At 45.5% G+C, this 23,328-nt stretch overlaps 1 protein-coding gene across 1 annotated transcript in view; it reads right to left on the bottom strand.

Annotated features, from left to right (window-relative positions):
* Window positions 1–23,328, bottom strand: part of Itga9 (integrin subunit alpha 9) — a 319,107-nt gene that overhangs the window by 10,098 nt on the left and 285,681 nt on the right. Inside the window, exon 27 of the mRNA XM_027932436.2 lies at window positions 9,178–9,297. Coding sequence (XP_027788237.2) covers window positions 9,178–9,297 — 120 coding nt within the window. The remainder of the gene's footprint in view (window positions 1–9,177; window positions 9,298–23,328) is intronic.

The following is a 23,328-nucleotide window of genomic DNA, read 5'->3' as shown; positions in this document are numbered from 1 at the left end:
AGTCATTAACTTTTATAGGCTTTTGAAATATAGTGTTTTAATCTCAACTTTACCAAATGAGGAAAGTAGACAAGCTTTGAAAGAGCTGAAGCTCTTGATCAGATATAAGTGTCAGAGTCCTATGTAAGTCTAAGACTCTTAGGTAACAGTGACCTATGATTTCATCAGGAATGGGGAAAATATCAATCCTTTTGTAAAAATGTCAGAATGAACAACTTGTGAGAACAAGCCTCCTAAAGTAATGTGCAAGAACCGGAGAGACCTCTAAGTCCCCTGTAGGTGTAATATTGTGTTCAACTGGTCTCAGGAAGCACAAATCAACAAATCAAGAACAGATCTGCCCAGCTAACATTTTCTAATAAAATGTCAATTAAGAATGGGGCAGTGGAAAACTAAACTTAGCAAGCTTTTGTCATCCCTTGAGATAAATGATAAAGATAAATGACTTCAGCCAGGTTTGGTGGCACATGCCTGTAATCCTGGAGACTTGGGAGGGAGGCCGAGGTAAGAAAACCACAAGTTCAAGATCAGCCTCAGCGACCTAGCAATTTAGTGAGACCCTGTCTCAAAATAAAAAATAAAAAGGACTGGGGATATAGCTCAGTGATAATGCTCCCGTGAGTTCAATTCTCAGTACTAAAAAGAAACAAACAAACAAACAACAACAACAAAAAAAAACTCTGAATTTAATCATCTAACAAGTACTTCTACCTAAGAGAGACTTGTTTTATATCATAGCTCTTAATCTACTGCCAGAAGAGGCTCACAAGACCCTTTGACCTGCTATAGCGTCTCATAGCTACTGCACAGCCATCCCCACCTATTACAGTAGTCAGTACATCCCAAAGTCAAGCATTTGAGAAAGGACATCAGTTCACCTGTCAGGCATGTGTGACTAGAAATGTCACCTCCTTCCTTTCCTTTAGCCATCTTCACATCATAAAAGTTGACAAACTGGCTTAGGAACTTATAGACAGTTCCTAAGGATCATAATCAAGAGAGTTCTCTGATAAGCTCTGAGAGCTGGAATATTGAAAGAAGACACAAAAATTAGATATTTATGAATAGGGAAAAAACTGTTGCTAATAGGCAGGGAATCAGGAACACCTTTATCTTCCACAAAATCATCCACCTGCTTTATTGAGGCCCAACTGATAGTTTTTAAAAGTGTAAAATGTGTTGGGCTGGGGATGTGGCTCAAGCGGTAGCATGCTCACCTGGCATGCGTACGGCCTGGGTTTGATCCTTAGCACCACATACAAATAAAGATGTTATGTCCGCCGAAAACTAAAAAATAAGTGTTAAAATTCTCTTTCTCCCTCTCTCTTAAAAAAAAAGTGTAAAATGTGGTATTTTGCTACATGCATACATTAGGAAATAATGAGTCCAATCAAGATAATTCATATACCCATCACCTCACATGGTAATCCTTTTTTGTGTGTTTGGTGAGAATATTTCAGATCTGCTCTCATAGCCAATTTCCAGTACCCATATATGAGTTATCATCTTTTATATTAAAGTGTATGTATGTGTGTATATATATATATATATATATAAAATAAAGCAGAAAGAATTGTATAATTCTTAACAATGATGTTAAATCAAGACTTGAAGTACATTTCCCTCTCCCAGGCCTCTCTCAGCACACACACCGGCTTCTGTTAGTATTCATGGGTATTTGGGAGAAAACTTGGAGAAGTGCTGGGCAAATCTGCCCTTGCTGCCAACTGAGCCTACACCAAGGCTGCCAGGAAATGATTAATAATGAGGCTAAGTTGTACCCACAGCAATCCCACACTTGCCTCCAATCCAATGGAGTCAATGTTTTCCTGAACTTTTTTTGGAATCTTTTGGGGCTTGTTCTGCTGCTTGAGGGGCAAGAGGCTCTTTTTATGACTATTCTGTTTGTAACAGAAGAAACAGAAACCCTGATGAGAAGCCTCAAGCCAAGCTTTGCTCGGCTAGAGGCCCAGGGAGCAGCGTGCTTTCTGGTTTTGTGTCTGTGCTGATCCTAATGGGGGCCTGCAGCCCAGAGAGCAGCTTCCTGAAACGTCCTGACTTATACAATTTTCTGATACAATCTTGTATTCAAAAGCCTTCCAGAAAACTCCTTGAGAAACAGCAGATTCCCCCTGAAGAGCCCCTAAGGGTGGCTGCTGCATGAGGCAGGGGACCTAGGAGATGTGGCCTGATGGGATTCTGGGGGTTCTGGCCTTGGAGCATGAGCCTCTTCCTTCCCAGCCCCCTCTGGATGAACAACTGCAGGACATCTGGTGTCTTGGGGGACACCCCTCCTCCGCTTCCTGGGCAGCCGTTTCAGCGACCTTGGCTTAGTCCTTCTTTGGACTAAGGCCTCCTGTTTACCAGTCTCTTCAGTTACTCGACTATTTACACAGCATGTCTCTGTCTAGAGATGTTGACAATGCGACATCAGAGCAATATTTACTTCCAAACATAAACAAGCTCCCGCTGAAGGCCTTTGGCACATGGTTTTAATTGAGGCAGTGTTAGGGCGTATATGCACGTGAACACGTGTGTGTGTGTGTGTGTGTGTGTGTGTGTGTGGTTTCTCTCTGGGGAAAAAAGCTAGGATGGCTTTTCACAGGCTGGTCTGGAGGTAAGGTGATAACCTTGGTGACCCATGCAGGGGTCACCAAGCCTTGCACATTCTCTGGGCCATTCCACAGAGGCAGCTCACTAAGGTTTTTTTTTTTTTTTTTGAGGTCAGAAGTAATGCTGTCAAATACAGACCATGAACCCAAAGAAAGCCCTTTACACAGCAGGCACTTGGAAGGGCCCCAGTGGATAGAGAGCTGGAGGCAGCCTTGTGTGAGCATCGTGAACATGTTCTACAGCCTGCCTGTTCGCCACTTAAGAAGCAGGCCCAGGCCTGTGGGGAAAATAGCCACAGAACTGGCAGAGCAATGGCAATTGGCTCTGTTGCAAGCCATCTTGGTTTGCAAAAGGATGACGCAGGAGAGAGGGAAAGAGATGGAGGGTCCTTGGCTAAAAGCAATAGAGGATTTCTGTTTCATTGAGGGAGGACAAACTGCACACAAACAAGGACAGGAGGAAGAGTGGATGGAGGGACAGAGAGGGGCAGAAAGGGGAAAGGGGTCCCCCAGCATTTCTTTGCTGTATTGCCATAGAGCCCAGAGGCTGGCTGGTGTAATGAGTTGAAAGCATTTCTTAATGGTGCAGGTTACAAAGTTCTCCTGCTACCTTTGAGCCATTAAACTTTCTCCTCATAAACAGGCCTTTATGAAAGAGGCACAGGGCCCAGGCATCTTCGAACCCAGTCAGGAGCTGGAGGAAAGGAGAGGGGATTCATCTGGATTTCTCTCCCTCAAAAGAGTTTCATATTTCAAAGTTTTCTTCCTGCATGGTGGTTTGGCAGGCTACTGTAATCTTTGCACATAAAATTTAAATTATGGCTCCCAGTGTCTGCTAACATCTCGGCTTTGGGAAGGCTGATTAGGATCCATTTCAGTATTTGAAGAAGGGTCTGGTTAGCTTGGGGGCCCAGTGTGGATTTTGTGTGAAAGCCAGGGATAGTGGACGCCAAGCATGAGAGAGTGCCTGAGAGGCCAGCAAGGGGCCTTCTGGAAGGTCCTGGGGGAGCTGCAGAGGCAAGGGGGGAGGCCGGGCTAGCCTGGAGTTCAGCTCTGAAGAAGGCATTTGCTGACCGTCACTACCAGGGGTTTCTGTTGTAGATAAACATGTGTACACGCAGGACGGGCCAGGAACTGGTGTCCCAGGCCAATTCCTGTTTACCTCTCAGGTCTCTGGTCAGTCACCATCTCTAGTCATTAAACTGCCTCTCAGAGGTTTTCAAGATTGTATGAAGCTCTGCTATTCATCTCTGTCCCCTTGCCCAGGGCCTGCCACCTGGTAGGGGGCCAAGTACTGTCTGCTGAATGAAGGCACCAGCCATCTTGTGAGCATCAGGTGTGCAGCCCTGCAGGCCCGTGCATACTCTGAGCGCAGAAGCATGGCCGGCTGCTTTGCTTAGCTTTACTACCGCATCAGGATTCATTTTTTTTATGCCACACTTTTGGAACAACCACTTGTGGCTTGACCATGAGGTCAAGGCAGTGGCAAGCAACCACAGGTAGCAATGTTATGAGCTACTCTGAAAGGAAATTCAAGAGGTGTGCCCTATGAAGGGAGGAGGACTTGAACACTGGCCACCCGTCTTCACATCCCCTCAGTGAAGCCTTCCCAGGTCGGCTGTGGAAGTTGGCTTCCCTTTGAAAGGAAGGGAGGGAATTTGATACACAATAAGGTAATAAGCCAGAACCACTGAGACCACCCATGTGAGTCAAATACTGGGCTGGACTTGAGCCCCATTAGTGGGCAAATTTCAGGGCACTGCTCTGTCTATGTGGGGTTGGATCTCTACTCGCTGCACATGATACATTATTCTTAAACATAGAAATAGGTGTTGAGGAGAGGTCTGTAGCTAAAGCTTTAGGAATATGCAGGTCTTTAAAATAATACTGCATTTCATTTTCCCTTGTCGACCTCTTCTAAAGTTGTTAGATAGCTGGGAACACCAGTGCACACCTGTAATCCCAGTGGCTTGGGAGGCTGAGGCAGGAGGACTGTGAGTTCAAAGCCAGCCTCCCCCAAAACGAGGCACTAAGCAACTCAGGGAGACCCTGTCTCTAAATAAAATACAAAATAGGGCTTGGATAGGGCTCAGTGGTCGAGTGCCCCTGAGTTCAATCCCTGGTACCAATCAATCAATAATTTGTTATATATTTAGTCCTTTAAGAAAATTTTTTTTCTAAACATCCCCCTCTGTCCAGCCCCTTACCACCTTTAGCTGTCCCTGAACAGGCTGCCCACTCTGACAGGAATGCTGTTCCAGGACTCACTCTTTTCCTACCTTGTCCCCAAAGGAGTTCAACTATGATCTTTGCCTTTGACACTGTAGAAGACAGGTGACATCTCATCTACTTAAAAACAGAATAAAACTAGTAGTTAAGTGAATCTTCCTTTATAATAATGACTTCTAAAAGAGGAAGATGTTGTCCCTATTGCTGGACATGATGTATGTAGCAGATAAAAGATGACCACAAAAGCCTTTGTTACTCCTCCCACTGAGAAGCGGGCCACTGTCCCTTCCCTTGACTGGGCTGGCATGTGACTGCTTTGGCCAAGAGAGTATGGCAGAATGACGCTGAACCTGTTCCAGGCTGGCCTGTGGAGAATGGGCAGCTTTGACTGGGCTCTGTTGGAAGGTCAGCCACCATATACTTTGCTGGGAGGACCACCTGGAAGGGCCCTGAGTTGACATGGACAGGAAGAAAGGGCCTGGTGGTGCCCAGCCTTCCACTGACCCTACCAAGCTACTAGGAACACGAGGGAAGCTGTATTGGACTTTAAAACCATCTCAGCCACAGGGAAATGCACTAAGAGACCCTACTCATTGCCACGTGGAGAAGACTCCCAGTCAAACCCTTCCTGAATCCCTGGCCCATGAACTTGTGAGACATGACATTATAGTTGTCTTAAGCCACTGGATTTGGGGGGCAGCTTGTTATGCAGCATTACTAACTGGATGATATAAATGCAGTGGCCCCACCACTGACCATGCTGTCCTGCTGGATTGAGCACCTTTGGAGGCTCTGTCTTTGTTTCTGTCTTTCCAGAGAGACCCCTGCTATCCTGCACTCTTCTCTGACTCTAGCCTGAGCTGTCTGGGTTTGTGAGAGATAGGCAACCCAAGCTGGGTGACCCAGGCAGATTCTGTCAACTCCTACCTCTAGCCACAGTTGGCAGAGGTGGACAGTGACTTAACCAGGACCAGAGAGATCCTCTCTCCTGGACATGTGGACCCAGGAATCAGAAACGGCTGACCCTTTTGTGTCTCAGATTAGGAGTTGCTGAGATGTAAATGAGGAGGGCTGGAGGTAATCATTTTCTAGTGTGTGTAGGGAAATGAATGCCGAGAGAGCCAGTGTGCTCTGGGGGGAGCATGATACGGTGTGCAGAGTAGAGGGGAGGAGCTGGCAGAGAGAGGCAAGCAAGGGACGCAGGCAGCTGGCTACGGGTTTGGATGTACACATTTCCTTGGGATCTGTAGGGCTGCCCCTGCACCCTTAGAATCCTCTTTCTTTCTCTTGCTTGAGCAGTTGAAAGGGTCTCAGTTTTTTTTTTTTTTTTGCAACTGGAAAAAATGGCCTCTGTGATGTCTGAGGTAAGTAAGAATGCTCAGCCCTGGAAACAGAAGAGAAGGCTGTCCAGGCCAGTGAGGTGACAGCAGTGTCCTTCTGTTGGCCTTCCCTCTACAGAGCAGGGGTGGTGGTGACTGGGTGCAAGTCAAGCCCTGGTGTCCTGCAGCTGCCGCACAATAGGAAAGCACAACAATACACTTATCCTCTTCCCAAAGGCCTTCCAGTGGTACCTCTGTCCTCTACGATGGCTGTCCACTGTCTGAACTAGAAACACAGACAGCTGCTACCTCTCAAGTTCAAATAGTCACCAGACCTAGGACCACAAGGCCCCAGCTCTCATCCACTGCACTGTTCCAAAATGCTCCCTCGTTGTCGAGATAGGGACTTGCAGCACCTCCTCTATTTCCAGAGCAGTCACTACGCAGCACTTGCCACTCTCTCCACTGTGTTCACTAGTCTACCTAGGGAGGGTTCAAGGGCGGGGCAGGGGCATAGTCACCGGTGCACCCCCAATGCCTTGTCCAGTGTTTGGGTCAGAGCCAGAGTTCAAAGAGCATGGACTGAAATGAAACACTGCTCTCTGATGACTTGCAGAGCTATTTGACCCATGCGGCCTCATGCGACAGCTTCCTCAAAGCTTTCCTTCCACCCTTGAGCTATGGCAAGGTCTTGTTAGGGTTAAGGCACATACGGTGACCTCCGATTGCAGTGACCCTGCTCTTTCTCCAAGACTGCCTCAGTAGGTGACATCTGGCTTCTCAGATCCTCCCTTTTTGGATTTCACTTAGCTGAGGGAACTCAGGGTTCTGGTCACACTATGCCAGAGATCTCCTGCAATTACCCTTTCTTAAGCAAATGTGACAAGAGCAAAGCAAAGCAGATGGCAGGTGGGACCAGGCAGGATAGCACCCACAGGAGATGGGACACCCCTGAGTGAAAGGGGCGTGCACTCCACAAAAAAGAAGTGGGACATGGCCATGATGTTTCCTGCTCTGTGTCCCGGTCTGGTCCCCTACACTCAGCCATGGAGAAGAAAAGCACTTCCTCTCATTTCAAGAACCCATAGAAAGACAGAAGGAAGTCTCCTTCTCTGTCTCTGTCTCTCTCTCACCGTCCAGCTGGAAGCCTGTCTCTGTGGATTCCAAACACTGAGCAGGCTTTGTTCTCTACCGCAGACCAGAGGCCCTCCCGGCGGGAAGGAGTTGGAGTTGAGAAAAGGGAGAATTCAGAATCCATGTGGCAATGCAGATTAAATAAACAACCAATTAGTGGATTAAAACAAAAAGGTAATAATATTCACTGTTGGCAAGTAGGCAGGAAAATGGATGCTTCAGACACTCGGCTCGTGGGAGGGAGTCTGTATAACCTTTCCAGAGGGCAATTGGCAACATAAGATAAAAGGCACAGTCATTCCATTTCTAGGGTTTCGTTCTAAGGATATAACAAAGTATTTGTGCAAATATTTGGCTCCAGAGTTATTCACTTTTGAAGGAAGTGTGCAACCAGGAGCAACCTAAATTCCAGCCCCAAGGGACCAGATGAATAAACAGCAGACTCTCTGTAGCTTTAAGATGTGGCTGGAAGTGGGCTCTTCACGGTATGGAAAGACAGTCACAGTATTATCTTCAGGGGATAATAGCTTGCAAAATAGTACACAGGGTGCCTAAAAAGCATGGAAAATGCATTTTCAAATAATACGCTTAAAATTTCTTCCACACCAAGACACCTTTTCAGGTGAAGTAACCTTACGTTTAAAGCAATGGTCTGATTGCTAATTTGAGATAAGTACAGTACATGCATTATCTTTTCCCTGTATTTCTAGACATTTTGGTTACGCTTCTGAAATATATTTATTACGCTGGGAAAATCTAACTAACACATTATTCAGAACTAAGTTGATCCTATGAGAACCCCTGGTTCATGTCCGTATATGCAGAGGAAAAGGTCAAGAGAGACAATGCTACACTCATTGTGGTTATTTCTGGGATGTGGACATGTAGGAATTTTATATTTTTTCCCTTAATGATATGTTATTATGTTTGATCAGTACATATTATTATCTTGTAATCCCAAAGAAATTAATATTTTGAATTTAATGTATTCATCTATAAAAATCTAGGATAACCTCCATCTGAGACCTAGACACTGGAGAAGCATGGGGGCTTTGGTGTCACGAACTCCCAGTGATGGTCCCTGGTGCTGTTTTGGATCTGGGGACACAGTGGATATAAGGATAGACAGGCCCATCACTGCCCAGTGGAGGGGACAGACTTTCATCAGATGACAACTCTGATACCATTGTTGATAAAGATGGAGACTCTGACATAAAAAGACTCCAGATTTCAGAGAGTGAAGCAAAGAAATCACCCTAGGCTTGGGGGTAAGGATACCCCTTTCAACTTGAGAGAATGATGCTTGACATGAATGATGAGTAGGTGTGCCCTGGTGACAGGGACAGGGCGATTCTATACCGTGGCTCAACTCCAAATGGACCACTACAGGGTTGGGGGAACAGAGCTCTAGACCTGTGGCCATCTCAGTTACTGAGTCTTCTGGGCAGAAATCTTTCTCATATTCCATGGGGGAGGAGGAGGTGGGAAGAAAAAATAAATAGCTCTGTAGTTTCCTTTTTTATTGTTTTCTTCAAGCAAATGGTAAACCACCCTTCTCCCAGCTGGTACCTCCCAAGGTTGTTCTGGAGTTGGGTTCCCAACATCCCACATCAGGACTGGTGTAACTCTCTTAGAAAAAGAGGAGAAGAAACTGAGACGTTTGTTCTCTCTCTAAAGTGGTTCAAATCCTCAGTTATGCATGGCCTCAAGAGCAGCAAGACTCCATTCCCTGCCTGAAGAGGACACTGACATCCCCTGTACCTTGTACCACAAAGGGAGTTCCTATAGGAAACCTCTTCCAAGGCGCACCCACCCTGGAGAGGCAGGAGAGCTGGGTGTCTACCGATGGCGACTCCATGGAGACCTGTGATCTCCAGACTCACCTTCCAGAGCAGCACAGCCAGCAGCAGGAAGATGAGGATCCCCACCAGCAAACTTATGGCAATGATCCACCCCACGACGTAGCCACGGGGCTCCAGATTGTGCAAGGCTTCAAAGACCACCTAGGAGGAAAGCAAAAATAAAAACATAAAAACAAGTCCCAGGTCTTGAAGGCACTGTAATGACAACCACCTTGATTTAAGTATCATGGAGTGAATACAAGTGTACTGAAAAACTTAAAAACACATGCTACTTTTTTTTTTTTTTGGTATTGGGGATTGAACTCAGGGGCACTCGACCACTGAGCCACATCCCCAGCCCTATTTGTTGCATTTCATTTAGAGACAGGGTCTCACTGAGTTGCTTAGCACCTCAATTTTGCTGAGGCTGGCTTTGAACTCATGATCCTCCTGCCTCAGCTTCCAGAGCTGCTGGGATTACAGGCGTGCACTACCGCACCAACTACACACTACATTCTCAATTGAGAACAGACTACAACGGTCTACCTTGCATTTTGGTTTTGAAACAAAGAATGTAGGGTGCACTCCATGCAAGATAATATTTCTTTTGGGGTGTGCAGCTCAATGTGTAGTTTAGTGGAATTATCTGACTCATGCCATTTTATCCAATAGATTTTGGACCCTTCCAGGGTCTGAAGACATTCTGTCTTGCATCTCATGTTTGTGCCTAACAAACGGAAGGAACTCACTCAGGAAGCCGTGCTGTCTGTGGTTTCTAGTGTGAGCCATATACCAGTGGAGCACGTGTCTCAATGAGGCAAGTATTTCCAACTTTTATGGAAATTCAGTGGCTCACATCAAGTCATGAGAGCCAAGTGTGTGTCTCTTCCCTATTCCATATTGGGAATATTTACGCCATGGAAATTGGCAAACCAATCAGGGTTTCCCTACCCTCCTGCCAGAGAACCAATTGCTAAGCATACATCAACTCACCTCTGACAGCATCCTTCAGCTTGTTTTAGCTCCACTGGCCACAGAGGAGTGTGGTTTGCAGAATTCAAAGCATCTATTGTGCCCTCTGCTGCTAAATAATCCTTTCCAGCTTTAACATAGGGTCTCGTTCAAGCTCCTTACTGCTGAGGAGATGAAAATCCTAGGCCTGGGCAGTCATCTCTCTTGGCTCCGAACTGGCTGGCCTGACCGCAGGCCTCTGCCCAAGGAGTGGCTGTCCTTGGAGCTCCCATCCCTTCCTTGGTAAGGTCTATCTCAGCCTTGCTTGATCCTCAAGGCCAACTGACCTTCTGCCTCTGCCAGGAAGCTCCACTGCTCTCAGGAGACTGGTGGTCCAGTCCCACTCTCAAGTTCAAGCAGTGATATTGCCCTGCTACTGCTGCCCAGGACTGCTCATTTTACCTTTTTAAGGTTTGGCTTCCACTCTTTCTAGCATTTGCCAAATGTTCCTCTATGCCAGGCTCTGTGCTTCTCTTGTGATCTCTTGTCTAATTCACACGATCACCCCATGATGGGTTTTTTTTTTTTTTTTTTGGTACCAGGGATTGAACTCAGGGGCACTTGACCACTGAGCCACATCCCCAGCCCTATTTGTATTTTACTTAGAGATAGGGTCTCACTGAGTTGCTTAGCGCCTTGCTTTTGCTCAGGCTGGTTTTGAACTCATAATCCTCTGGTCTCACTCTCCTGAGCTGCTGGGATTACAGGCATGTGCCACCATGCCTGGCCCTCCATGAGGTCTTCAACATCTATTTTATAGAGAGGGACATGGACATCGGGGGACATGGCTGTAGGCTATGTAGCTTAAGTACAGAGTCAGAATTTGAACCCAGGTTTTGCCAACATAAAACCCTTAAATCTGAAATTGTAACCAACACCACAGAGTACCTGGCTGATGGTGGCCCTTTTTGTCAATTAAATGGATTATTTACTGGTTCTTCCCTGGTGGCAAGGCAAGAAAATACAGACATCTCCATCTCTCTCTTTGCTTCCCTTCCTACAGCTGGGGTAGCAGGGAGTTTGTATGTGCTGAGGATTAGTGGGGGCAGTCATCCATAAGATAGATAGGCTGCCAGTTTCACCTGTGGATCCTGAATCCAGAATATTATCTTAAGGAAAATGAGGCAGAGCATAAACCACACCTTGCTTCATGGAGAAAAATGAGAGAAAACTGCCTATAAAACATAGCAGGCCCTTCTGAGAACAGACATGGGGACTCTTTATAGAACTTACTAGCTGGGTGATCTTGGGTAAAGTACTTAATCTCCCTGAGCCTCAGTTCTCTCAACTGTGCGACAGGAACACAATAGCACCTCCCCAGTGGATTAAAAGGAATGATGTGTACAGGCCCCAACAGCACTTGGCACAGAGACCATGCTGACGAGTGAGATGTGCTCCTGTTAGCATCATTATCATTGCTTTTGAGGTTATGCATGCCTTGTTATATTTAATTCTTAAAAATTATTGAAGTCTACCTAGAGAAAAACCTACAATTTACTGTGGGGTTCGGATAAGCAATTCCTGTCTTTAAAGGTTCATGTCGTGGGGTTCTTGCTGTGGATCAAATCGCCCCTCCCACACTCAGGATCCTGTCTTTTCCAGATGAGTCTGGAAGCACTACAACCAAGAGAGAAGATGTGGAGGGAGGAGGGCCCGCCTGGACCCTGTCCTGGTGTGACGGAGGGCAACTGGGACACTACTCTGTTTCTTTCCTTGTGAAAGGGGGGTCTGGAGGGGAAAATACCATAGTTCTACTAGAGTGCCTGGAGCCTGGTGGTGAACGTAAGCCTGATAAGCCTTCCCATCCACAGTGCAGAGCTGGGCCAGGCTGCTGCTTGGGCGGGGGAGGGGTGAATTGTAAAGCACGGCCACCATGTTAACCCAGATGGCTCAGGGACACTGAAATCCCCGCCCTGGCAAACCCGTGTTGGAGGTCTGGCTTTGTGGATACAGAGACAGAGTAGCTGCTACAGTTTAGTCTGGCCAATTCCACCAGCATGCCCTGTCACTTCCCTGGAATGCGCCTCATCTTTTTGATTATTTTTCAGTGATGACCCCGGTCCTCTTGGACGTGTGCTGTATGCTTTGGCAAAGCCCAGACTCTCACATCACGACTCTGGCGAGCTCGTCTGCGGGTGATGATCTGAGTGTCTTGCAGTTCTAAGAAGTCACATCTTACATTGAAACCAAACCAAACCAACAAAACATAGAAGGGTCAGCAGCAGGGACCCCCCCCCCCCCCCAGGTCCTGACTCCACCACTCGGGAGAAGTGATCCTGGCCAAGACTCTGGGCCTCTCCTCCGCTCTCCATCCTCTGGTTTCCACCCCCAGTTACTACCCCAGTTCAGGCCTGGTCCTTAGCTCACCAGCGCTATCTTAGGAGCCTTGGAGAGCCCTACCTGCCATGAGAATTGTCTTTCTAAAGCACAGGTCTCACCAGCTCACTTCTCTCAGCTCACACTATTGATGGCTTCCCTTTTTACTGAGCATCTAATTCAGGACACAAGGCCCTATGACCTGGTCTTCTTCCTTCCTTGACGGCCCCTCCCAGGACATGAATTCATATTCCAGCCATCTTCCTGTGAGGCCAGTGGTCCCTTGCCTCTCTGAAGGCTGCTTTCCATCTGGAAAGTCCTTCCATCCTGATCCCTTTGACAGGCTCCATTATAGCTCATCTTTAAAATGTTCATACCTTTCTTTGTTTGGTACCAGGGATTAAACCCAGACCTGCTTACCCACTGAGCCACATCCCCAGCCCTTTTTTTTTTTTTTTTTAAATATAGGCTCTCGCTAAGTTGCTGAGGCTGGCTTTGAACTTGTGATCTCTCTGCCTCAGCCTTCCGAGCCTCTGGGATTATAGGTGGGCATCAGCAAGCCTGGCAATGTTCATATTTTTTGATTCACTAATTCTGTACTTGAAAACATTCCCCAAGGCAAGAAATATGAACTACAGGAATATAAAACTGCAGAAAAATTTTAATGCTCAATCCAGAATTATCCATACTGATGCAGAATCAGAAATATTCAAAAATAATAGGGCAATAGATGAGTAAATTTATGATCAATCAAAATGGAATATCATAGAATGAATAGAAATGATGACAAAAAACTGGCAAAGCACATTTTTAACAAGTTAAAAACATGACAAATATACAGTGAATGCATGCTAATGATTTATATAATTCATTATGGAGGCAGTAAAATGGTGAAACTAGGTCAAAGAGGGATCTGAAAAAAAAATGTATAGTCATAGAAAAAAAGAGAGTTCTGAAATCAGATACAAAACTGTTCAATACCCTACAGGGTGATAAACTATAATCTATGGTATTATGTTTTTGGTCGGACAGAAATTACTTTTATTTTTATTGGCAAGAGTCATTTATAACCTATTAGTATTCTACAGATTAATGTGTAACATCACAGAATCTGAGCCCTAGAGAACTGGGCAAGCTTGCTAGACCAGTGCTTCTCAAAGTTTACTGTTTACGAATAGCATGAGGTAGCTTGTTAAAATGTAGATTCTGGGATGGGCACGGTGGTGCAAACATGTAATCCCAGTGGCTTGGGAGGCTGACACAGGAGGATTCCAAGTTCAAAGCCAGCTTCAGCAACTTTAGTGAGGCCCTGTGCAACTCAGAGAGACCCTGTCTCAAAATAAAATATAAAAAAGAGCTAGGGATGTGGCTCAGTAGTTAAGTGCCCCTGGGTTCAATCTCTGGTACCAAAAAGAAAAAAAAATGGTAGTTCTGAGTTGGATGAGGCTTGAGAGTCTACATTTCAAAGAAGTTGCCCATGATATGGATACTATTGGCCCATGGTCCATGCTTTGAGCAGAAAGGGGACAAGAGAATGCTCCAGTATGTCCATGTAATCATTGTTTTGCTTGATTTCCAAATTTTAGTTACTTTTGAAACCATGGAAATAAAGTGGGAAAAATGATTAGTGTTGTGACAATAAGAATTAGAAATACAATTTAATATATAAAAAGAGTTTTAAGAAAATGGAATGAAATTTAAAAACTAAACAGGCATGTTTTGAGATTGTAGGTAGTTTTTCTCATAATTTGTATTATTTAACATTTTTTTGAACTCAGAATTTTAAAGTCAAGGCAAAAAAATTTTTCCTTTGAGAGACTCTTCTCTGAGGCAGTGATGCCCTTTCTGTCTGTGGGTTCTAGGCAACTGTGCATTATTTCAAGAAGAGGACTGCATATATTCTTGTCTTCTGGACCAATATAGTGATTCATAAATGTACAGATTAATAAATGCAACATCCTTTCTATTGTAACATCAGATGAAGTATGACTATGACCCAGTCTGCAACCAAAGAGATGACAAGATCTGAAGGTAGAGTATCTGGGTGTGATTTTTTTTTCTCTCTCAAAAATCTATTTGTTTTTTCTTTTGAGGATGGGGTTTGACCATCCATCTTCTGTCCATCCATCCCTCTATCAGTCCATCCATTAGCCCATTCACCCTGTTCATCTAAGTATTTGTTTGTCCATCTGTCCGTCCGTCCATCCAACCATCCATCCATCCATCCATCCAATGTGTGTGTGGCGCCTATGTGCCAGATACTGTGGAAATTCACCAATGAATAAAACAGGCAGTCTTCAGCCTCATACAACTTCCAGCTCCCAGAGAATACTGGCTAATCAGACAAATAAATGCAAAATTACAATTGTGGAAAGTACAAACAGGGAGAGGATCGTGGTTATGAAAGACTCTGAGATGGGCATGCAGGTCAGAAGAGTTCCTGGAGGAACTGCTTGAGAGATGGCTAAAGGAGAGCTTAAGTTAACCAGTCGAAGAGAGAAGGGAAGCTCATCCTAAGGGAGGGACCACCATGTGCAGAACCCCTTCAACAGGAGCGAGCTTGGTAAGGGTGAGATGCTGCTCTCAGCCAGCAAACAGAATAGACAAGAAGCCGCAGGACGAGATTCAGAAGAACTGGAAGTGGCATTCAGAATTCTGTTTGAATGGGAGCTGTGGCTCAGTGGCAGAATGCTTGCCAAGCATACACGAGATCCTGGGTTCAATTCCCAGGACTGCTGAAATGAAAAAAAAAAAAAAAAGATGTCTATTTGGGCATGGTGGCACATGCCCATAGTCTGAGTTACTTAGGAAGCTGACCCCTTGAGCCTACGAGCTCCAGGTCAGCTTGGCAACACTATAAGACCCTGTCAACAACAACAACAGAATTATATGCTTTATCTTAAGCAGGATGGAAAGACAATGGAGGAAAGACATGGCATGATTTCCATTTTGCAAAGCTCACTGCAGCTGCAGAAAGAATCCAAGCTAGAAGGAAGAGGTGGGTATGGGGGTCCAAGGAACAAGCAGCCCAGTGAGAGGGTTGCAGGGAAGTGGTTTCCCCACGGTAGGTTTCTGCTTCCAATAAGAAAGGAGGTAGTATGAAAGGAGATGAAGAGCTGAGCATTGGAGTGGGGTGTCTGCCAGCACTGGGGAAGCAGCTGGGAGCATGGTAGGAGGCTGAGAGATGGGAAAGGCAGAATTTTCAGTAGCGAAGACATGGATAATGACATGGTCATGGACTGTAGCTGAGGGCTTATGGACTGGACACAAACAAAATGAGCAGCCTGAGGCTGTCTCAATGGAGTCTTAGAGGAGCCAGGCACTGGGCATCCTGCCAGCCACTGTAAAGTTTAATGCACCTGGGATTGGCAAGCTGCTGTCAGGGAATGACCACAACCCAACTTGTAGCCTGAGGCAGCTGGTGAACCTCAACCCCAGCAGCACTTGGTTCACTCCTGTGTTTCTGGGAACTTTTATGTTCTGATCACTGCAAATACATTTCATGCAATAGCTAGAAATACCCAGGTCTCCATAATGCCTGAGAACATGAGCAACATGAGGGTACAGCTGGACAGAGGGTTTCCAGTGATGGAGAAGACACCATGGGCAGCATTGTCAGGGGGGATATTCAAGCCCAGTGCCAGGCCTGCCAAAGGTCAATTACAATGGCAAGATGCTCTCAGTGGGTGAACATCACATGCTTGTTTCAACAGAAATCGGGAAATCTGATAATTTTTTTTTTTTTTTTTAAGTAGAAAGAGAAGAATATCTGGGACAAAAAAAAAATTGACATTTTCACCTGCTTCTGATTACCTCCAGTAGCCAATGGAGGTATCAGGGAGGGAGGAGGGAGAAAGGGCTGTGGGGGTTGTAAGAAATGTCAGCAGAACAGGTCTTCCATCACTCTCCAAACACAGCTCAGAATGCATGCCAGCTGAGAGGCAGAGAGAGATTAATGGAGATGATATGAGTGAACTGTGCCTTTGACAAGGTGGACCCTGTAAGTCTCTGCCATGATAAGCGGAGACATGCCCTGTGCCTGCCAGGTCTGGGTTTTAGAAATCTCTTGTTTGGTTCGAATTTGCCAAGGAGTGAACTGGGAAGGTGCTAATTCCTTTGTTACGAACCACGTGGAGTCATTTGTGGAATCCATTACTATGTGCCAAGCTCTTTGCTGAGAAGTTTTACATTTATGACCCCTGATGATACTCATGACCACTCTCTAAAGGAAAAAGGAAAGATGGGGGCTCCCTGACTTCACACGATGAAGGGTCTCCCAGGAGGGGTGATTCTTCTCTTGACTGTGTATCTGGAACAGGCCACAAAAGAAAGAGTTCCATAGTCAACTGGCCACTCTGTCTGAATGTGACGTGCTTCTGAAGCCACCAGAGCCAAGGAACACAGTTATGTATCACCCTACGATTCCTGCTGCCTGCTCAGGAAGGGGCTCCCATTGCATGGCACACTGAGCAGCAGGAGCAGGGATTCAAGACAACTCGGGGCTCATATGTGGGCAGTTTGGGTGACCAATCCTGGCTCTTCCAATGACAAGCTGTGAGATTATAGGCAGGGCCCTTCACGTCCCAGAGCCTCAGTTTCCTCAACAGAAAGTGGAAGTAATAGGAGCTATTAGAAAGTGACAGGAGAGAATCACATCAGAGAAATGAGCAGAGACCAGCATATATAAAGCAACAATAGGGACACAGCATAGAGCATCCAAGGCCTGAGCACAGAATAGTTCCATATGTAGCACGTGCTCTGCTCAGAGCCTCCTGGGTCCTCTGTGTGGGGTCAGAATGCCCAACCCCAGCTTTCACAGGCTTTCCCTTCTAGTGGCATTCTGCCCCAGACAGAGAGTCAGTCAAGTGCCCCGGAGTTCACCACCTCAGGGACAGTCCCTTGGTAATGACCAATGAATACAGAAATATGAAAGCACAGGTCCCACACTTCAAGGCAGGATGAACTCCAAAGGGCTATTTGTGCTTCTTAGTCCCCTCTAGGATCCAGCAGAGGCTAGAATGTCCCCTCAAATCTCGCTCTTGCTTCTCTCTTCCTTTTCCTATCCTGCCCCCACGTCTTTTTGGATCTCACCAGGAGCACCTTCCTACTAAACCACACAGGTTGTGCTTCTTGAGAATACATCCCCAAGACACCACCTGACTTTAGTTCAAGAGTCTGGCCTTCCCTGGTCCACCTAGAACATTCCTTCTATACTTGTTCAGAGGTCATTTCTCCCAAGAAATTGACTGGACCTCTTCAGCACAGGTGCTCTAAGCACATTGGCATATTGTGCTGCAAGGGTGTGTGTGTTTGTACGTGTGTGTGTCCATGCACATGTGTGCATATCTATGTATTATGCAATGTGTGTGGGTCTGTGCATCTGTGTGTGTGCACGGGTCCATGTCTGTGTATGTGCCTGAGAGTCCCGGTGTGTGCTTGTCTGGGTGTTCATGCATGTGCATGTCTGTGTGTCCACGATTGTGTGTGTCTGTGCATGTGCTTGTGAACCAAATGGTTTTAGAGAACAAGCAGTTGGAACATACTGTTCTGGCCACTGAGTGCTTGACTGGGCAGGTTTCTTTAGACGTGAGAGCAGGAATGTGGTGCTGAGGCTAATGCTGGGATCGAATGCAGACTTAGAAGGGAAGCCCAAGCTAGGAGGAGAGCCACTTGCAGCCTGGAGGAGCTGGCTGGGCTCCACACACACCTTAGGAGTTTGAACAGAGAGACTTTAACACAAATCTGTTTCCTTTCCACATTGGACACTTTTGCCTCTGTCTAGCTCCTTTATCCGGAATGGCTCAGTGCCTTCCTAGGTGACCGAGTGGCTGCAGTGAAGAGGGGAAAGGACCAACACGCTGGAAGCCCAGAGTTCTACTTTATCCTTGTCTCAGCCACTGTGAGACCTTGGGCAGATCATTTCTTCTCCCCAGGTGTCAGAGACTCTGTGATTCACTAGAGGAAGGGGCTTAGTGGTTCTCGCCAGGGAAGGCACAGTAGACTCTTAAAATTATGCCTTTTCTCTCTCTGTGCAGAGCAAGGGCAACTGATGGTGGTGTGATGCGTGAAGGAAGCAAATAACTCTCTAGACATATGGTCCCCATGACATTAAAACTTATGAATTTTTTATTTCTGGAATTTTCTATGTGATATTTTCCGACTGTGATTGACCACAGGTAACTGAAACCGTGAAAAGTGAAAAATTGTGGGTAAGAAGGGACTCCTGCACCTTTCTGAGATGAATTCCTACTCTTCACGAGGACCAACTTTCTGGGGCATAATCAGATGTTTCCCTTGTTCTTACTCTTTATGATATTTGTGAACTCCAATCAGTACTCAGACAGAGGGCAAAGGCCCCCAAATGTTTGCTCCATTAAACGAGACCTGAGGAGGCGTTGTTCATTTAAGCACATTGCTTCTTAAAAGAGAACAAAGCAAAGAGCTTGCACCCTCCCCAACTACCTTAGGACAAAGATTTTTGTGTTCTCTCCTTAATATTACAACTTGGAAGCTGCCATCAAAAAAGAAAAAAAAAAAAAAAGGTCAAAATGATTGAACAAAGACTTTCACTCAGGCCTGATCCTGAACTTCACTAAAGCAAACAGAACGGAAACCAAAAAAAGCTCCCAGCATGTCAGAAGAGACAACTGTCACTTTTCAGCCTGGTATGCAAACCCATTCTGGTGTTGGAGAATCCTCCACTATGTAAGACACAGGGAAACATAGGGTCCCTCCTCCCCACTACAAAGTCCAATAGTGCTGGTGACCTGGTCCCCCAGGGACAGAGGCCTAATTTTAGTCAGCAAGAGGCTCTAGCCTGACTCTGGAGCAAGAGGTCCAGAGAAGCCAGGATACCTGAGTCCAATGTCTAGGGTTCTGAATTCTTCTTGGGGCTGGACCCAGTCTGTGATCCTGACCTCCCACATTTCTTGACCCCTCTTCGTGTCCCCCGTCTGGTTCTCTGGCAATTCTGAGGGCTCCCAGGTATCCTTCTAACCTATTCTGATTCTGCTCAAGCAAGACAGAGGGGATCTCTCCTCTTGTACCTAAGATCTCATATGGTTCTACTCCCGTGGCCACAATCACTTAGTTATCTGTGGACTTACATGTTTATCATACCATCTGCTACTGGGAAAATACAAAGAAAATAGCAAGAATTCATGTCAGTTTCTAATACAGACTGAAAAGGGAATTTGAGATGGTGTCTTACACTACTTATTAGAACAAAAATTCTATAGTACAAGACTACAAGAGTTTGCATTGGTGGAATTCCTGGCCGCAGCTGTTGGTCGCTCTTCTTAAAAATATAGGGTACTTCCTGAGTCTCAGTAGCCAATTCAGGAGTTAGAGAAGTCCCTTCCCCAAATCTTTTGATGCCTTTTTAATGACTGTATGATTAGAGCTAAACATTTTTGAAACCCATCCTTATTTTCATTCTGTAGGACAGCTGTCTCCTTCTCTAGGACCCCCAGTGGGTGCCTGAAACTGTGGATAGGATTGAACCCTATATATACTATTTCTTTCCTATATATACCTATGAAAAAGTTTAATTTATAAATCAGGCTCAGTAAAATGAAAACAATAAAATAGAATTATAACAATATAGTATAACAAAAAATATTTAAAACTTATGAATTATTTATTTCTGGAATTTTCTATGTGATATTTTCAGATTGTGATTGACCACAGGTAACTGAAACTGTGGAAAGTAAAAAATTGTGAATAACAAGGGACTCCTGCACCTTTCTGAGATGAATTCCTAGTCTTCACGAGGACCAACTTGCTGGGGCATAATCAGCTATGTTTCCCGTGTTCTTAATCTTTATGATATTTATGAACCCCAACCAGTACCTTTTTCCCTTTTCCCTCAGACCTGTAACTCATTCCCTGTCATTTGGATCTTCAATGTCCCCTGAGAAACTCATGTTAGGTAAATACAGGAATGTTCAAGGTGAAATGATTTGATTATGAGAGGTGTAACCTCATCAGTGGATTAATCCACTTGATGGATTAATCATTTGAATGAACTAGTGGGTAGTAACTGTAGGCAGGTGGGGTGTGGCTGGAGGGAGGTCACTGGGGATGCGGCCTGGACTACGTCTGTCCATGGCCCCTTTCTCACCCCCATCCCTCCCTCCTTTCTCTTTCTTTCTCTGCTTCCTGGCTGCCATGGGCTGAGCAACTTCCCTCCACCATGCCCTTCTGCCATGACATTCTGCCTCACCGAGTTCTAGAGCAATGGAGTGGACCCACCATGGACTGAACCTCTGAAGCCATAAGCCCCCAATAATCTTTTCTTCCTCTAAGTTGTTCTTGTCAGGTATTCTGGTCACAGTGACAAAATGCTGGCTACAAAATTCCCTGAAAAGTCAAGTCAAGGTTGGGTTGAATATGACATTCAATGAATTATTGGCACCTAACCACCAGTAGTCACAAAGGTCTCATCTGGAATTCTCAGGTTTGGGTCTATATGAACCAGATGAACTTGCTGTGGTTGGGCCTGGACACGTGCTAACATGCTACCTGGGAAGTACCCTGGATATATATATATATTTATAAATAAAGCAAACGTCTAAAAATATGACATGTTTCTAGTTAGTTACCCAAAGGTAAAGCACTACATGTACCATGGTATTTTTTATTTAAAAAAAAAAATAAAGGACCCAAGAATTACAGGAAAATTATTTGGTTTTCCCATCAGTTAAATTTACCACCATGTATACTTTTTTGTAATAAAAAAAATCGGATTGTTTTCCTCTTCTCACCCACACCCTGCTCGATACCATACACAAATACATTTCCTGTTCATTCCAAGGCCTTAACAATTTGGTGCCTAATCTGCAATCTTGTGAAGCTTTGTCTGATTTGAATCTGGTCGCTAGCCTCTGTGGAAATTCCCCTTCGGATGGTTGGCTGGCTGGCTGACAGAGAGCCAGGCATTCAGAAGAGTCACGCAGGGAAGAACGTGCTTGTTCTAAAAATGAAAGCCTTACTACTTAGAAATGATTTCTTTTTTTTTTCCTGCTAGGAAAGTTGAGAACAGATTGCAGAACTTCACCTTAGCTCGCAGACTGAAAAGGCATTTATGCAAAGGAGGGAGAAGGGGGCATTATGGGATTCCCGGGTGTATTCATTGTTTCTCGGGAGCACAGAGGGAAAAAAAAAATAATCAGCTTCTTCCCCAGAACTCTTGATCCTAAAAATATCACCACGGTGCTCAAAATGGAACAGAAACTGATGGAAGTGGTATTTTGGAGGAAGATAGATGACTCAGAATCCTACAGCGGGATGTTAAGCAATGCTTTCCTGGATCCCACAGCTTAGTCCTCTATTAGAAGGCAACGTGCCCAGTGATTTTCATTCAGCTAGCAAAGAATTTCACCTGTAGGAAACCTATTAGTTATTTCTATTGGCACTTTTTTTGGGGGGGGGGGTACCAGGGATTGAACTCAGGGGCTGAGCCACATCCCGGACCTATTTTGTATTTTATTTAGAGATAGGGTCTCACTGAGTTGCTTAGTGCCTCATTGCTGAGGCAGGCTTTGAATTCCTCCTGCCTCAGCCTCCAGAGCTGCTGGGATTTCAGGCCTGCACCCTGTGCCTGGCTTCCATTGGCTCTTGTTAACACAATTAAGAACATTTTAAATCTCTGATGTTGGGCATGTTATTTCATTCTATAAGACTTTTTAACCAGAGCTATTGCAACAAGCAGAGAACCACTGATTGCCTTAACTTCACATGGGATGGTCCCCATGGACAGTTAAACAGCCAGAAGGTAGGAGGAAAAGACAAAAAGCCAACTCCAAGCGACTGACCTGCCAGAAGAACTGATGCTATGGGGTGAAGGTCTTGGAAGGCCACTCTGTTCTGTTTCTATTAGTAAAACTAGTGCCTGGGCAACGTCCCCATGTGAATGAAGGAGCACATGTCTACCAATGGCCCTGCATTCCTGTACTGAGCGTGGAGTACCTGTCATGCAGCACTGTTGCACCTCACCTGCCCGGGTGTCCCCGCTCATTCCAGGTTCCCTGACATTCTCCTCTCTTACTCACCGACCACAGGAACAGAACTAAGATTTTACTGAAATCTCCAAGGGTTTATTTTCTCGTAGGAATCCCTTCCAGCCAGGGTCTTAAAAGCATGAACTTTGGTTTGCTCTGGATCCTGATATTTTAACATGTGGAGTCTCCAATGTTATCAGCAAATAAGTCAATAATCTTTTTGTGGTGTGTATATGTGTACGTGCCTCATATTTATGAATTTATCAATTTTGTAAATTTGCCATAGCAACACTGACTCTTCCCAGAGAAGGCAAGTCTCTCTCTCAAGAAGGTATATTCCAGGGAACGGGATGAAAAACAGAAGTGCCCTGGCAAAGCTGCTTGTGGCTGCTGCCTCCCCTTCCTATTCCCCTTAGGATCTGTGTGTGGGGGTCAAACAACAGGTGAGTCCCCCTGTCTAGGAACACGAATAAAAGCAGAATTCCAAGGCCATCGTCTTCTTCCAGCCTCTCCCTCACCCCGACATCTAAGCCTCGAGGTCTGCTGCACCCTGCCTTGTCCCTGATGCCTGTGTGCCAGTTGCACCTTCTGGAGGACAAGGGGACAGGCAGAGTGTGAAAGAGAAGGTTCCAGGTCTTGGCAACGTGGATGTGACTTCTTCAAGTTAACCAAACAGCTTGTTTTTAAGACACTCAGTGTTTGTCCATGGGGCAATGTGATTGGGAAGGCAGATGAGATTTTGGGGAAATGTCTAAGACACATAAAAATAGTCCTGGCTTCTGGGTGGAAATCCAGGCCCCACCAAGGGCACTTCCAGACTATATTTCCTTTGGCCAATCATAGCAGGAAACTTTCACATAACAAT

Source organism: Marmota flaviventris, chromosome 1, assembly GCF_047511675.1.
Source record: "Marmota flaviventris isolate mMarFla1 chromosome 1, mMarFla1.hap1, whole genome shotgun sequence".
Taxonomy (NCBI): Eukaryota; Metazoa; Chordata; class Mammalia; order Rodentia; family Sciuridae; genus Marmota; species Marmota flaviventris.
This window is presented reverse-complemented; position numbering and strand designations above follow the sequence as displayed.